This window comes from Carassius gibelio, chromosome B6 (genome assembly GCF_023724105.1).
Source record: "Carassius gibelio isolate Cgi1373 ecotype wild population from Czech Republic chromosome B6, carGib1.2-hapl.c, whole genome shotgun sequence".
Classification (NCBI taxonomy): domain Eukaryota; kingdom Metazoa; phylum Chordata; class Actinopteri; order Cypriniformes; family Cyprinidae; genus Carassius; species Carassius gibelio.
The window spans coordinates 26,574,258-26,588,256 of NC_068401.1; the positions used below are offsets into that span (position 1 = coordinate 26,574,258).

A 13,999-nucleotide genomic window follows, 5' to 3' on the forward strand; every position below is an offset into this window, starting at 1 on the left:
ATGTAAATAAAAAGCTGAGTATGAGAACGGAAAATGTGTCTGTTTGTACAGTAGAATAAGATTCTCATCCAATAAACCTCAATGACAGCCTCGACTTTGATTTTCCATCGTTTATTAGAAGATTGCCGGGACGTGTGTCCCTGCAGCTGGATTTGGCTTACAGAATGGAGAAAAGTTTGGATGATAAGATGGTAAGACAGCAGACTGTTGGACAGGTGCACAGGTATGACAGAGTGAGACGTCTCGTGACGCGCACGTGGCCGCTGTTTGTAAACATACTTGTGCACAAAATAAAAATCATTACAACTTTTTTTTAGGAACAATTAACACGACAAACAACGTTGTGTCTTTATGTGAAAACAGGCATTAAACAGTGACTTACACCATCCACAAAGGTCTACCAGTAGATACTCTATGTAGTGCTTGTTTTTTCTTTTTTCTTTTTTTTTTTTCTCTCAATGCATAGAATGTTTGCACTGCAAACCAAAGTATACAAACCAACGAAATTATATTTTAGGACAATCTTTCTTTAGAATGTAAGTGTAATCGTCTTTTTCATGCGAGTTAACTAATATCCGCAGAGGAAGAATTCTAATTAGCCAAAATAACCATTAAATAAAAAAAATAACAGAAAATAAAAAATCGGCCATTGAGTTTTGCACGGTGAGCAAGTGTCATTTGTACGTAAATCCATATATATACAAAAGCATTTGAATATATCTAACCAATCTAAATAACAGTAGATTTCAGTGCAATTTCAACAAATACGAGCGGTGGTTGCCACCTTTATTATTTAAAAGGGACTGTGTATCATTTTCTTTTCCTACTGTGTATTCATCAGAGCAGACCTTTGAAACACTGAATGATCACATTAGTTCATCAGCAAGACTGTGAAAGAGGGATCTGCTTTCAACACATTTAATAATCAAAAATATAGCAGTTCCCTGTACGAATGAATAAATACACAAATATGCCCAACATAAATAAATACATACATAAATAAATAAATTAGGATAGAGTTAAACTATGAGGTAATCCATCAATGGCTATTTTTCGTCATTCGTCGCGGGGAGGTGGGGGGCAGAGCTGGGTGTATCTAAGTAGAGTTGAACCGCAGAAAAGTAGTTCATCTGGATTACCTGTTATTTGCATACTTCACATTCACCAGTACAGTGAAAAGAAACACGAGTTGTGTAAATAAAACGGTACTAATCATGAGCACACGCGCATTTGAGCCAAAGCGATGATCCTTGGTCCCCAGAAGTCCTATTCGTTTTGTTTTCACCTAGAAGTAAAGTCCATCAGTGAGTCGCGGAAAATTTCAACCTCTTCTGTTTTTGTCTTTGGTTGCAAAACCATACTCGCACCACGTTCTTTTTGAGGTCCAATTTCTCAGCTATAGCCGCGATTTTCTCCGACGACGGCCGGGGCTGCACCGCGAAATACGCCTCCAGAGATCGCTTCTCCGGGGCCGCTATGGAGGTCCGCTTGCGCTTCTTCTCGCTGCCGTTGAAAATGTCGGGTTTGCTCATTTTCTCGCGCTGGGCGCCCTCGGCCTCCTCCAGCCACGCCTGGAGGATGGGTTTGAGCGCAATCATGTTGTTGTGCGACAGAGTTAGAGACTCGAAGCGACAAATGGTACTTTGGCTCAGGCAACCCACGCCTGGGATCTTCAGGTTGGCCAGCGCGCCCCCCACGTCCGCCTGAGTCACCCCGAGTTTGATCCGCCGTTGTTTGAAGCGTTCAGCGAACGCCTCCAGCTCCCTCGGGTCCGTGTCCGAGTCGTTAATGGAGGGCAGTCCGTTGTTGGCGAGTCCCGGCGCGCACTGGTGCGCACCGCCGTGGTGGCCCGGTAAGAGGCCGTGGTGCGTGAGCGGCGAGTTCATGTTCATAGCAGCCTGGTGGGACAGGTGCGTGAGCCCGTGCATGTGGGAGTGAGGGTGGGCCGATGTGGAGATCAAGCCCCCGCCGCCGCCGCCGCCGCCTCCTCCGCCGCCTCCGCCGGACCCCTCGTGCGCGCTGGGCATGAGCGCGAGCGACGGCGAGCCGATGTGCTCCATGAGGTCTGCCGGCTCCAGGTTCTGGTGGTGGTGGTGATGGTGGTGGTGGTGGTGGGCGAGTGGCACGGTGGAGGCAGACGAGCATGGCACGGTGTTCATCGTGTGGTACGTGGCGTCGGGCTTGAACGGGTGACTCTTACCCTGGGACACCGCGATGTCCACGGCCGCCAGAGCTTCGGCGCGGGCCAGGAGCGTCTCATCCAGACTGGCGAAGATGTTGCTCTGGAGCTTTTAGAGTCGGAGAGACGAGAGGGAAAGACAGAGAAAGAGAATGAAAGAAGAGATGTCAGCTGGGGAATAGTGTCAACACACATAACACAGAGAATATTCCTTTTAAGGAGCTTCCAGTCATAAAAATGTATACAAAAAAAGGCTGGAGCCTGAGCCTTCAGTGAGCATGCCTTCAGAAAAGATCACAGGCGTGCAGATGATTGCTGTGGAATACATGAAAAAAACATTAAGGCGGTGTATGCGCCTCCAGCGCTCCTCCTCGCGCGCGCAGGAGAAGAACGCGGGAGGAGAAACGCAGAAGTTTTGGAGCTCGTTTACCTGTGGAGTCTGCAGGCAGGCTCTCCGGATCGCCTCCGAGCTCGAGTGCAGAGTTGTGTACTTGTGCTCAGGTAAGCTGTGATGCATGGCGAAATGAGTCTGTTTGCTGTTCATGGACATCATGTTTGCGCGGGATCCGGCGCAGATCAAATGCGCGAAAAGCAAAGCGAGAGTCCGGCGGCGCCTCTTCTGGCGTCTCACAGCAGTCAGGCGGATGCGGTAGCGCTCGGCTGCTGATGCTACAGAGGAGATGCCCGCAGTGTGTTTGTGCGTGTGTGTGTATGTCTCTCTCTCTCTGTGTATGGCTGTGCTGTGTGTGGATGAGGAGCGCTCTTACACCTGAGTCCCTCACATCTCGTCCGGCAGCCTTGCCTATTCTCGCGAGACGAGCGCGATTGACTCACTTCTCCTCCTCTCCTCTCATCTCATCTCATCGCGCCTCTTCGCCTCTCATGTCCCCCTCGAACTGTAAATCGGCCTAACGACGGTGAGGGGAGCTTCCTTCCATACCTGTGGATTCTGCGCGCATGCGCACTGTCGCCACCGATTTAGAACGTTGTGGCTTTAAACGTTGTGATAATGGAACCGCTAAAGTTCCATATGCAAATGAGTGCTGGATTTTTATGTTTTAAAACACATTAAATAAAAAATATGTCCAAGGCAATATTTTAAGATAATTATTAATTATAATTGTGTGTGTGTGTGTGTGTTTTAATCATATTAAAATGCTTACAATCAGCATAATTGTTCTTATATGAATCAATAAAATCAATTTAAATCTAAAGGAAATATATAAATATAGTTAAACAGGGAAATAAAAAAGTTAAGTGAAAAGAACCAAGTATGTTGACCCATACTCATAATTCATGCTCTGCATTTAACCAGTTTAATGTTATCAATTTAAGTTTATTTTGAAAATTGTTTGCATGTATAAAAATAAAGTGAATGTGAATGTTTCAGAAGAATTTGCAAGCCTGGATATTTAAATTTAGCTAATTTAATCAGGCTTATTTATTAAGCAACGTGAATCGTGTTTCTATTAAATTAAGTAAACGGAAAGAAAAACGAATAAAACAATATAAACATATAACGAAGATCGTTTTGGACATTTCATATAAAGGCTAAGCATTCATTACAAATTACCTAAATATGACATTTCTAAACATCAAAATATAATCTGTTCGTATTTATATCAATTTCCGAAGCGAAATTTTTATTTGAATATTTAAATTTCCCTCAAGTCAACGCGAGTCATTGTGACAGTGTCTTGATTGATTACGCAACTATCATGTATATTTCACTAAACTCTAATCACGGCATGAATTTTTAATCGCCTAACACTTATAGTTGGCGCTAATGAAGTGTTAATTCACTTGCATTAATTAATTCTTTAAAATACTGAAGAAGTATCCTGGTGACGACACAGGAATAATTCACCATTAAACACTGAAAGACATGTTTTTGCATGCATTATTATTAAAATTATGACAATTACAGTGTTTGTCATAACACTAAATCATGACTTGAAAATGAAACCATGCATACAACAGTGTTGTTTTATTTAGACAACATCCAAATACATAAACATATGCGTAAATATTAGAAAAATAGAAAAAAATGACAATATTTTCAAACCTTATGCAGAAATATCATTTATTGTTTCCAGTGTTCATATACAGAATTATTTAGATGCCTCATCATTCTGTACAACCACAAAAGCATTGCAATTCCATAGGAAAAAAAATCTGTTTAATTTCAAGAGAAAAGCATAATGTTAACACCTTATCCCCTCAGGATACTGAAAAGGTTTTTAGAACATACACAGTAACATCATCCAGCACACACTGCTGTCATAATAATGAACAGTGAGGCAAATTCATAATAAAAAACCCTGATGGAAAAGAAAGGCTGTTAAATCTCTTTGAACTCCTAAAAAGTTACTGAGAAGTAACTCACTGAATTAGATCAAAATAGAGACCATGCTGGAAAATACTTCTGCTTCTACTTTAGTTTTGAGAGTTTCGATGGACTGGAGATGGACGATCCTGGGGGACACTTGCGTTTGGTGGGCTGTGTGGGATTTTCTATCATAACTCCAGCTCTGTCACTGAACTCCACAACTGAAGCCTCTTCCTCACAAACCGTAGCTGCATCACAATTGGTGGTCTCCTGAGTCAAAGATGCAGTTTGGTGCTCTCTTGCCGTTCCAGGATCAGCCAAGAGGTTGCTGCAAAAATCCAGTTCTGGTATTTGGGTGGCATCAAAGTCTGGAGATTGTGATGAAGATGATGATGATGATGATGATGATGCCAGCGGTAGGTGAGAGACTTGACTGCTAGAGCTCTCCCCTTCAGCCATCATAGAGTCCAACTCAGAGATCTTGTCCAAGTACGCTGCATCCATACAAGCTTCACTGATACCCACAGGGTCCTCAGAGCACTTGAACTCCTCTCTATTTTCATCCAAACAGGGAAGATCGGGTCCACAGTCCATCCAGCCTCCACACAAGACCTCTTTGTTCAAATTCACAGTGGTTTTCTCACCAAAAGGAGCACCTTTGTTGATCTGGAAGGAGCCTGGGCTTTGATTGACTGATGATGAACTGGTTGAACCCTGGCAATCATCAAAACTGAGTCTTCTCAGGTAAGTGAGAGGTTTGAGACCTAACTTTCGGTCACTACAAACCGCAGCAGGACTCTTCAAGCTGAGAGATCTGAGAGCCGAGGAGGGCGTAGAGGGAACCGTAATGTCTTTGAGTCCATCATTCTGTGGAGTCAAGGTCCCTCCTAGAAAACCCACATCAGATGTTGTCAGGAGCTGCCCATGGTTGTTTGGCAGCTCTGAACACTTTTGGTCCAGGTCTGTGCAAACAGAAGTTTCCTCCATTTCACTCAGGCTCCTTCGCATCAGGGCGATTCTTTCAATCCCTCCGTTTGGAGTCCCTCCAGAGGCAGCGTTTGAACAGACTCCTTCTTCAGACTTAGGGTTGTCCCTCTGGTTCTGGGCTTCAAGCTCTTCGATGTATTTATCACTGCGCTCCAGAGCTCTTTTCAGCTGTGCCACGTCCCGCTCATACTGATGAATTTTAGCCTCAAGAGCTGCGACTGTATACCTGCCAAACCTTGATGGAAATTGAGACAAAACACAAATAAGATCATTTTTGTACATCCGAGTTAATAATACTTTGTACGATTTCTTGTCCATTTTTGAAGTGCGTACACCTCACCAGCATTATATTATGAACATTTCGCTTACTTTTGAGGAGATCTGCTGTCCACTTCAGCTTTCAGGCGCATATTTTCCTGGATTAAGTCAAAAATTTGGGACCGCAAAGTTTTGTTAGCCTGAGGGAGAGAAACATGTTGCTTTCAGAAGAGTTTCTTTTTTTATTTATAAGCACAGAACACAAATAACACTATTTCCCATATTTCCAGTGGTCAGTAAAAATCCATCCAGATATATATATACACACACACACACACACACACACACACACACATACACATAATCTTATTATGGTTTTCTATGCACATTTAAATAACAATTATTATATTCATATTATATTATTTTATTAAGTATGCGTTTCTATTCATCCATTATAAAAACAACAAATTTTAAAACATTTTAATAATGCCAAATGAGACATTAAATGTCTCACATGAAAGAAACAATAAACACTTCATTTCATATATTTTCCCACAATGCACTACAGAATATTTGAAAACAGAAAATGTGCATTATTCACAGGAATAATGATAAACAACAGGAGACTGCCTGACATATAGCTTCAGTTAAATGACCAAATGATAGTCAATGCATAGTATCTTAAAACGGCTAAATTATGGGATTAGATTTATTTATGCACTATTTTGAACTGTTTTTATTGTATATTTAAAAAAGCAATCACATTCATACTTCTTTTAGCCTTTCGAGGTCCTGCTTGACCTTCCTGTAGAGGTCATTGGTAGCTCTCAGCTTATTGGCCGATTCCTCCAGAGCACTTGGGTCGACAGTACTGGTTTCAGTCTGAGGAACCAAGACCGTGGTCGGTTCCACAGCCGTCTTAAGTTGCATCTCAAGGCTCAGGTTTTTGCTTTTCAAGTCCTCGTTCTGTTTCAAAAGGGTTTCGATTTCATCCTGTAAGACAGATGATTCATAAAATCAGTGAATGTGAATCTTCCTGGCTTTCATTGCATAGTTAGGACAATTTCTAATAGGCACACTGTGTCAAATTTAGAGTTTCATGTAAGTGTGCCAGTTATATTGAGGCCCATATGGAATGTACCAGATTTTGTTATACATTTTTTTAATGTTTTTTTGGAGGGAAGTCTGCAGAATTTTTTGCAATGGATTTAAACATGGCAAAATGGGTATTCCACTCTAAATTACACAGTAAATATCAACATAAAATTGTGTTCATCAAATATTTTCATTTTGTGTTTGACTAGAAGTACCTCGTATTCTCTTAAAAGCAGCTCCCCTCGAGTCTTTCGGAGCCGTCTCTTCACAGAATCTCTCTCACTGGACTCACAGTCAGTTGTGGCTCCTGTGAACACATATACACAAAGGAACACATTTCATTACACTCACCATCCCACAATAACACTTAGTTCTACAGCTTTGCATTTCAAAAACAACAATATATGACTGCTGAGGTCAGCTGAAATTACCAATGATTTCTCTGCAGGGGTTTTCTGGGGTGATGGCCACTCTACAGGTGGGACACTGACTGCTCTTCTCCAGCCACACTTTGATGCAGTTGGAGCAGAACACATGGTTGTTGCAGCAAATGACCGGCTGACGGACCTTTGAGGTGTAGATCAGAACAAACCAACAGGTAAATGCAAAGTAATGAGTTGTAATATTATTGAATCGTACAGAATCATTAGAAACAAAAAAGGACATGTGCATATATGTGTGTGCGTGTGTGGCATAGCATGTCAATTTTCCCTGCCCATATTAAACTCACACCATTCAGATCAGGTGATGCATGTCAAGTACTGGGTTTGCAAATGTTTTAAATAGATTGAAGTGATTGAGTCTTAAACAACTTTAAAGCTCCTACATTAACTGGCCCATTTTATTTCATCAATTTTTATCATCACTCTCTATCATGAATATTTAGGGAATTAAATGACTACATAAAATGCAACCGTGCACAGTCAGAAGAAGGCGTTTAGACGACTGCTGGCTGGTCTTTATTGTTATTTTGTGTTTTAGTGGAAAACAAAAACTACTGTAGAAAAACTATCGCTGCTTTGAGTTGTAGAAATATTATTGTCTATAATATGCACCTATTTACACATTATCTTCATTAATTACATATAAAAGGGCGTTGCATTATATTATGTATAAATGTAACTTAGGCCTGTAATAGAAATTGTATAATTCAACAAAGAAGAAACATGAAGTTCACGCGCACACTGCACGACCCTTGTTTGTTTTTCTTCTGCCGTGTATTTATAGTTTTTTAAAAAGTTTTTTTTTTACCTTTCCGAGGCAAATCTGACAGGATATCGGTAAAGTCAGTGAAAGAGTAACGTTTTGAAAACTTTGCGCCATGATTTAGTCCTCACACGTGAAACATGATCCGAAACTCCCTCCAACAGAAACAAAGCAACGAGCAGCGCACGCGACTACGGCAAGCGAAGCGGACAAAACTACTATAACGAAACGCGTTCTCACTGCGGTTAACGCTGAAGAAATTATTAATGCGTTTCTGAAGTAATGTTATTTGTTCAAATTTCTTATGTAATAAATCTTGACTTTATATTATTTTTATTCAAAGCGAATTCAAAAGTAATTAATAGGCTACATTAATACCCCGGAACAGAATCTTATATTTCTGTTAAAAAAAAAGAATGCTAATGCATGCCTTCAGTAACCATTAACAACAATAGCAATAACAAATTGCTAAATTGCAAATAGAAATTGTAAGAATAATTTATACAATTTAAAATTATTATTATTAGTAGATAATTATTAGTACATAATTAGATTAGTGGATGTAATATTAGTAGATAATAATAATAAATCAAAATCATCTGTGTTGTTGTTGGTGGTGTTCTTGTTGGTGTTAGGTATATTTTATGTATATGATCAAATCTTGAATCACGGGCTGATGTCTGAATGTTTAGATTGAGATCCATTTCAATTTCATTTTGAATGGGATATCTATCTGCAAAACAATGTATAAAATAATCAAATGTCTTAATAACAATTAAAAAGTCAATTTATGTGTATTTTTCTAATATTCAAAATACTCTTTGATGTAAAAACCTGTTCTGTGGATGCATCTTGCCTCTTTTTTTAAGAGTTTTATCACAACAGGGCAAACCTGTTTTACTTCGTTTTTGTTTGATCTCATAATTCATTGGTCATTGCCAAATGATGGCTTTATTATCCCATAATGACAGACCCAGTGGCTGAGCGCTTGTGAGATAACTTCATTAGCATTGAACTGATGCAAAACAATGTTGTACATTGATTGCATCAAGCGGACTATTGGTGCTGCGACTACATTACTGTCATTTGTTGCAGGTCTTTCATGTCAACACAGCGCATGGTGACTTCACTTTGTCTAGACTATGAGCAGTCTGACTGTACGCCAATTGGTCTTAAATGTGGAAGCACTCCTGGAGAGAGAGTTTGTGAGCAAAGACCAAACTGCTGAGCATACGCTTACATAATAACAAATTTGCCTTGTTTTCTTATTTTTACAGACCCCCTCCCTCCCCTTTTGTCTCCTGTCAGTGAGATCAGCATCTCAGAAATACACACAAAAATCGCTTGCTGCTCACTTTAAAGTTCGTAAGTGGAACTGTGAAGAGCTGTGTCGACAAGAGATGTCCATTTCATCACCACATATATTAAACCCTGATGTTCCAAAGTTTGGGGTCGGTACAAATTTTTAAAAGCTTTTGAAAGCCTCTTTTGCTCATCAAGGCTGCATTTTTTTGTATTACAAATACAGTAAAATCTGTAGTGAAATATTATTACAATTAAAATTCCTTAATTTTCAGCATCATTAGTGTCACTTAAACCTTCAGAAATCATTTTAACATTTCTTAGTATTCTCATGATTATTTCTTGTTTTATAAAGAATTTTTGGTGAAAATGAAAAGAAAAACTGCTGCAGCATATTAGAAATCTTTTGTAACATTATAAATGTCTTAATGCTTAAATGTCATTTTTGATCAATTTAATGCACCCCAAACTGAATAAAAGTATTAATTTCTCTCTCTTTTTTATATATCTTTCTGACCCCAAACTTTTGAATGGTAGTGTATATTGTGTTATATTATAATTGATGTCAGATTCCTAATGTTTTGATGATTTATGCAACCAGGTACAGTTTTACACAATTCATGATGGTTATTGTCATAAACATGGCAGTTTACTTAGAAAATCTGCTTAAAAATATTAATTTGCATTTCCACATGACGTTGTAAGTATCTAGTTCAAATCATATTACTGCAACCTTTGCGATACTCTAAAGATTGCATTTTGCCCACATATGCTCCAGACAATGGTTTGTAATCTTTCCCCCATTAATTGGTGACAGTCAATTAATCACGGCCGGTTGAGGACCGCAGGATCTATTGATCTCATCTGAGGCCTTATTTTTCATCCCTTAAATGACACAGATCAGCACATTTGCCTTGGCTGGGTAATGGAGGGTGGCGAGCCAATGACCCGTGTGTCATGCCTACATGTGTCCCATGCTCCTCCATTGTGAAATGGCATCTTTACCATTTAAGCTGGAAAGGTTTAGACTGCCCTAAGAGCAAGGCACTGGGACAGGCCTTGCGCCGCTACTCAGCTGACCTTTCTGTTTAAAACTTAATCACTGGCAAGTGCTTACATTAATTAGCCTGTCCTCTCTCTTTCTCTCTCTATCGCCCACCTGATCCCACACACACACACACACCAACATCATGCCAGTGGCTTGAGTACCAGAATGAGTGTAACCTGCAGTCGTGCAGATCTTGAGGACATTAAGACATTTTCCCCCGCACTCCTGCAGGCTTCATGTATTGATTAGTGTGGCCCCTGACCGCGATCGCTGTGGCGCCAGAGAGTGTGTCATGGAGATGAGGGACCCCTGTTGTCCGCGGGATTCTTTCCTAAGCTCTGGCTCTCTCTCCACAGACACCTCTCATTGCCCTTTCGCAACCCTGCCCTTTAAAAGTCGGAGCCGCATCCGGTTCTTTACGTTTTGCATCATGGATTGAAGCTCACAGCATCTGGAATTATCCATTATGTGTCAGAAACTGTGCTAAAAGCTTGCATAGGAAGAGTAAAAACATCCTTGGAAATGTTCTGGCATAAACATTACTTCTTTCATTTTTTTTTTTATGTTAAACGTTTTAGTCCAGCTTAAATCACAGGAACAATAGCTGAAGCCCGCTGGGTCTCATTCACTATTAGATATTTGTAGGCAAAGGAGAACTTCTCACAGTAAGATAAAATACATTTATTTATTAATGTACATTATATTACATTTACTATTAAAAAAATCACCTTTAAATATTTAAGGACACCCAGAATGTGTTACTTATTTAATTATTCAATTAGTTAGTTATTTTCTTTGCATGTGTGGTTTGTGGTTTCAGTTATTTCATCATTTTATCTATCTATCTATCTATCTATCTATCTATCTATCTATCTATCTATCTATCTATCTATCTATCTATCTATCTATCTATCTATCTTTGTCTGTCTATCCATCCATCTATTTTTTCTTTGCATATGTTGTTTCAATTGTTTCTCTTTTTTTATTTATTTGTAAATTTAGAACTAAAGTTTTTGTTGAATTAGCTTGTGAAAATGTCTTCACGCTCATGGATTCAAGCTAACGGCATCTGATTAAATACATTTAAAAAATGAAATTTTCTCTATGTATAAAAATAGAAATTTGCTCTATGTTTAAAAATATTTTTATACAGTTATCTAGAGTATGTCTTTTTGAAAATGATTGTACACCGAATACGGTTCGTGATTGAGACCCATTGCTCTGTTCTTTGTACATCTTGATCGGAGGTGGGGCCAACTCTTTGTTCAACCAATCACAGACGGGAACAGTGTTGGGGAAGAATGTTTGGAAACAAGGAGATGGGGCAGCATCTTTACATTTATTTTGAATCATGGATTGAAACTCACTGCATCTGGAGTTAATCTGGAATTATCCATTATGTGTCAGAAACTGTACTAAAAGCTTGCAAAGAAATGGGAAAAAAACACTAGATGTGTTCTTGCATAAAAAATTCCCTCATGGAATTTTTAATTTTATTTTTTTATGTTAAAATGCTCGGTTACAGCTTAAAACGCAGGAATGGAACAGAATTATTCTTGCACTTTTGTTTGGTCACACCAGTATTGAAGAAATGACAGACTTCAAATCAGTTAAACATAGAGCTCTACACTTAAGACACCTGTCCCGCCCTCAGAGTCATCTGATTGGACCAAAGATGTCTATTTGCCACATGCATACACAGATTAAACACAAGAACCCATATCCTGCACAAACGATCCCTAATTGCACTGTAGTCTGCCGAAAACCAGACACACATGAATACATGCATATAAACACTCCTCTAATGGAGAGCGTGAGATGCCACCCCAGTTATTAGTACGAAAGTCTGTTCTCTAGCCGTGCCGCCACCCCCTTCATCTCTCTACTCTCTCCAGCCTCAAATTTATTCTCCTCTGCGGGTGCAGTTTTAGTGGTGGGCCGTGTGTCGCGGTGCTGAGAGGAGCAGCGTGTGGTGATTTTATTGCATTGCCTACAGGCTGCTTCAGCCACACGACTCACTCGTGCCGCCCCCACCCTTCCACACCGCAGATGAGGCTCCGCTCAGCCCGACGGTGGCTCTGCTACACCCCTCATCCTCCACCCAGCCCTCTCTCAAAGGGCCCCTGGGAGCCCAGGGTGGATTATTATGGAAATACTATCTTCCACTGGCCCTCTGAAGCACAGCTGGGCAGGGCCATCATTACATGCATTGTGACAATCTGTTCTGGGAAGGGCAAATGTGAACGTCACGGCAGCAGAGATGACAGTGGCATGCATAGATCACATTAAATGTGTGACAGATAAAATGCAGAAAACTTAAAAATGACCTCAATAAATTCTGTACTTTTTGCCTCTGGTTTTATTAGGGCTCTCTTGCAGCTGCATCTTACAGTACGCATGTAAATAAGACATCTTCATCTCAAATATTTTATGTCCACCTGTATTACGACCTGTTTCTCTTGCATGGCAGGAGCTCTTGTCTAATGCCGTTGTGTTACAGCGCTGATATCAGAGCAATCTGTGCAGCAAACGTCGCCAGTTTGTGGATGATATGTCCGTGTATCAATCATAGTCACCGGTCTGAGTGCTGACCGGCCTCTGAGTGATTGCGTTTAGTTCCTTGTGAGATATTTCTGCCATGCTTGTTATCAGATTAACCCGCGCACTGAGGCTGATCATTCAGTGCCCAGTAAACGGGGTCAGTCACATCCATCAAATGACTGTACTCACGCTTTCTGCCCCAATCTCCTGTACTTGATCAAGTAGAGCTTTGAAGACGTAAATAAAACAGTAACATCATAATCACTAGTTTGACCTGAGTTATAAAATCCTCATTTCATTCAGTTGTATTTTTGGAAAAATTCGATGAAAGTGGGTGTGGAATTTGTCACAATGATCCATTAAAAATGCATAGAACTTCATTACCTTTTGCAGAAGCTGAAAGCTCTTTCTTATAATCTCTTTCTTTTTATATCACTTCTTTTTATATCTATTTGCAATATTGGATTCATGGTGGCAGCTTTATGAGTCTAGGATCTGATCTGTTGAATTCAGGCTGTAAAAAACTTTTGTGAGTTTTACAAATGGAGTGTTCAGATGAAATTCACGCTGTATCCCATCTGATTGATATTATTCTTTGATTAAAATGTATTTATTTATAAAAATGTTGTAACAGCTATTAAAATAATATATATTGTTTTTATAATTTATAATTATTATTTTATTTTATACATTGTATGTTGATTTGTTTTTAATAATTATTGTTGTTATAACTGTTTTAAGAGGCTGTTGGAATATTGTAATTTTTTGTATTTAAAAAAAATTATAGTAATAAGTTAAACCACATTTAAAATGAATTAGAAAAAAAAAAATTACAATTATGAAAAAAAAAAAATGTTAGTTACAGCAACTGTTAAACAGCCTGTGGTAAAAAATAAATGAATAAATGTTTAAAAAAATAATAATAATAATAAATTATTTAAAAATAATAATTGTTTTTATAATTAAAATTTGTTTAATATTTTATTTAATTATAATATACATTTCTAATTATATGTTGATGTAAATTTTAACCTTATATCTTGATGTTGATTAA

General features: G+C 39.2%; 3 protein-coding genes across 3 annotated transcripts in view; 1 reads left to right on the forward strand and 2 right to left on the reverse strand.

Annotated features, from left to right (window-relative positions):
- The window catches only part of LOC127959601 (protein unc-50 homolog), a 922,469-nt gene that overhangs the window by 688,276 nt on the left and 220,194 nt on the right, over positions 1–13,999 (forward strand). The window lies entirely within an intron of this gene.
- Positions 96–3,128, reverse strand: pou4f1 (POU class 4 homeobox 1). The gene is made up of 2 exons (XM_052558873.1): positions 2,610–3,128; positions 96–2,288 (listed from the first exon to the last, which is right to left on the reverse strand). Exons 1-2 carry the CDS (start codon positions 2,730–2,732, stop codon positions 1,302–1,304), a joined length of 1,110 nt encoding a protein of 369 aa, XP_052414833.1. The 5' UTR covers positions 2,733–3,128; the 3' UTR covers positions 96–1,301.
- On the reverse strand, positions 4,246–8,285 carry obi1 (ORC ubiquitin ligase 1). Its single transcript, XM_052558871.1, has 6 exons — positions 8,100–8,285; positions 7,280–7,415; positions 7,064–7,155; positions 6,525–6,746; positions 5,865–5,953; positions 4,246–5,730 (listed from the first exon to the last, which is right to left on the reverse strand). The coding sequence occupies exons 1-6, from the start codon at positions 8,169–8,171 to the stop codon at positions 4,611–4,613; spliced, it is 1,731 nt and encodes a 576-aa protein (XP_052414831.1). The 5' UTR covers positions 8,172–8,285; the 3' UTR covers positions 4,246–4,610.

Coding starts and splice junctions, on each gene's coding strand:
- pou4f1 (XM_052558873.1), bottom strand. CDS start 2,732: ATGATGTCCATGAACAGCAAACAGACTCATTTCGCCATGCATCACAGC. Junction 2,289..2,609: donor CCTGCCTGCAGACTCCACAG/GTAAACGAGCTC, acceptor CGACTCTAAAAG/CTCCAGAGCAACATCTTCGC.
- obi1 (XM_052558871.1), bottom strand. CDS start 8,171: ATGGCGCAAAGTTTTCAAAACGTTACTCTTTCACTGACTTTACCGATA. Junction 6,747..7,063: donor TGCTTTTAAGAGAATACGAG/GTACTTCTAGTC, acceptor TCTGTCTTACAG/GATGAAATCGAAACCCTTTT. Junction 5,731..5,864: donor GACAGCAGATCTCCTCAAAA/GTAAGCGAAATG, acceptor ATTTCCATCAAG/GTTTGGCAGGTATACAGTCG.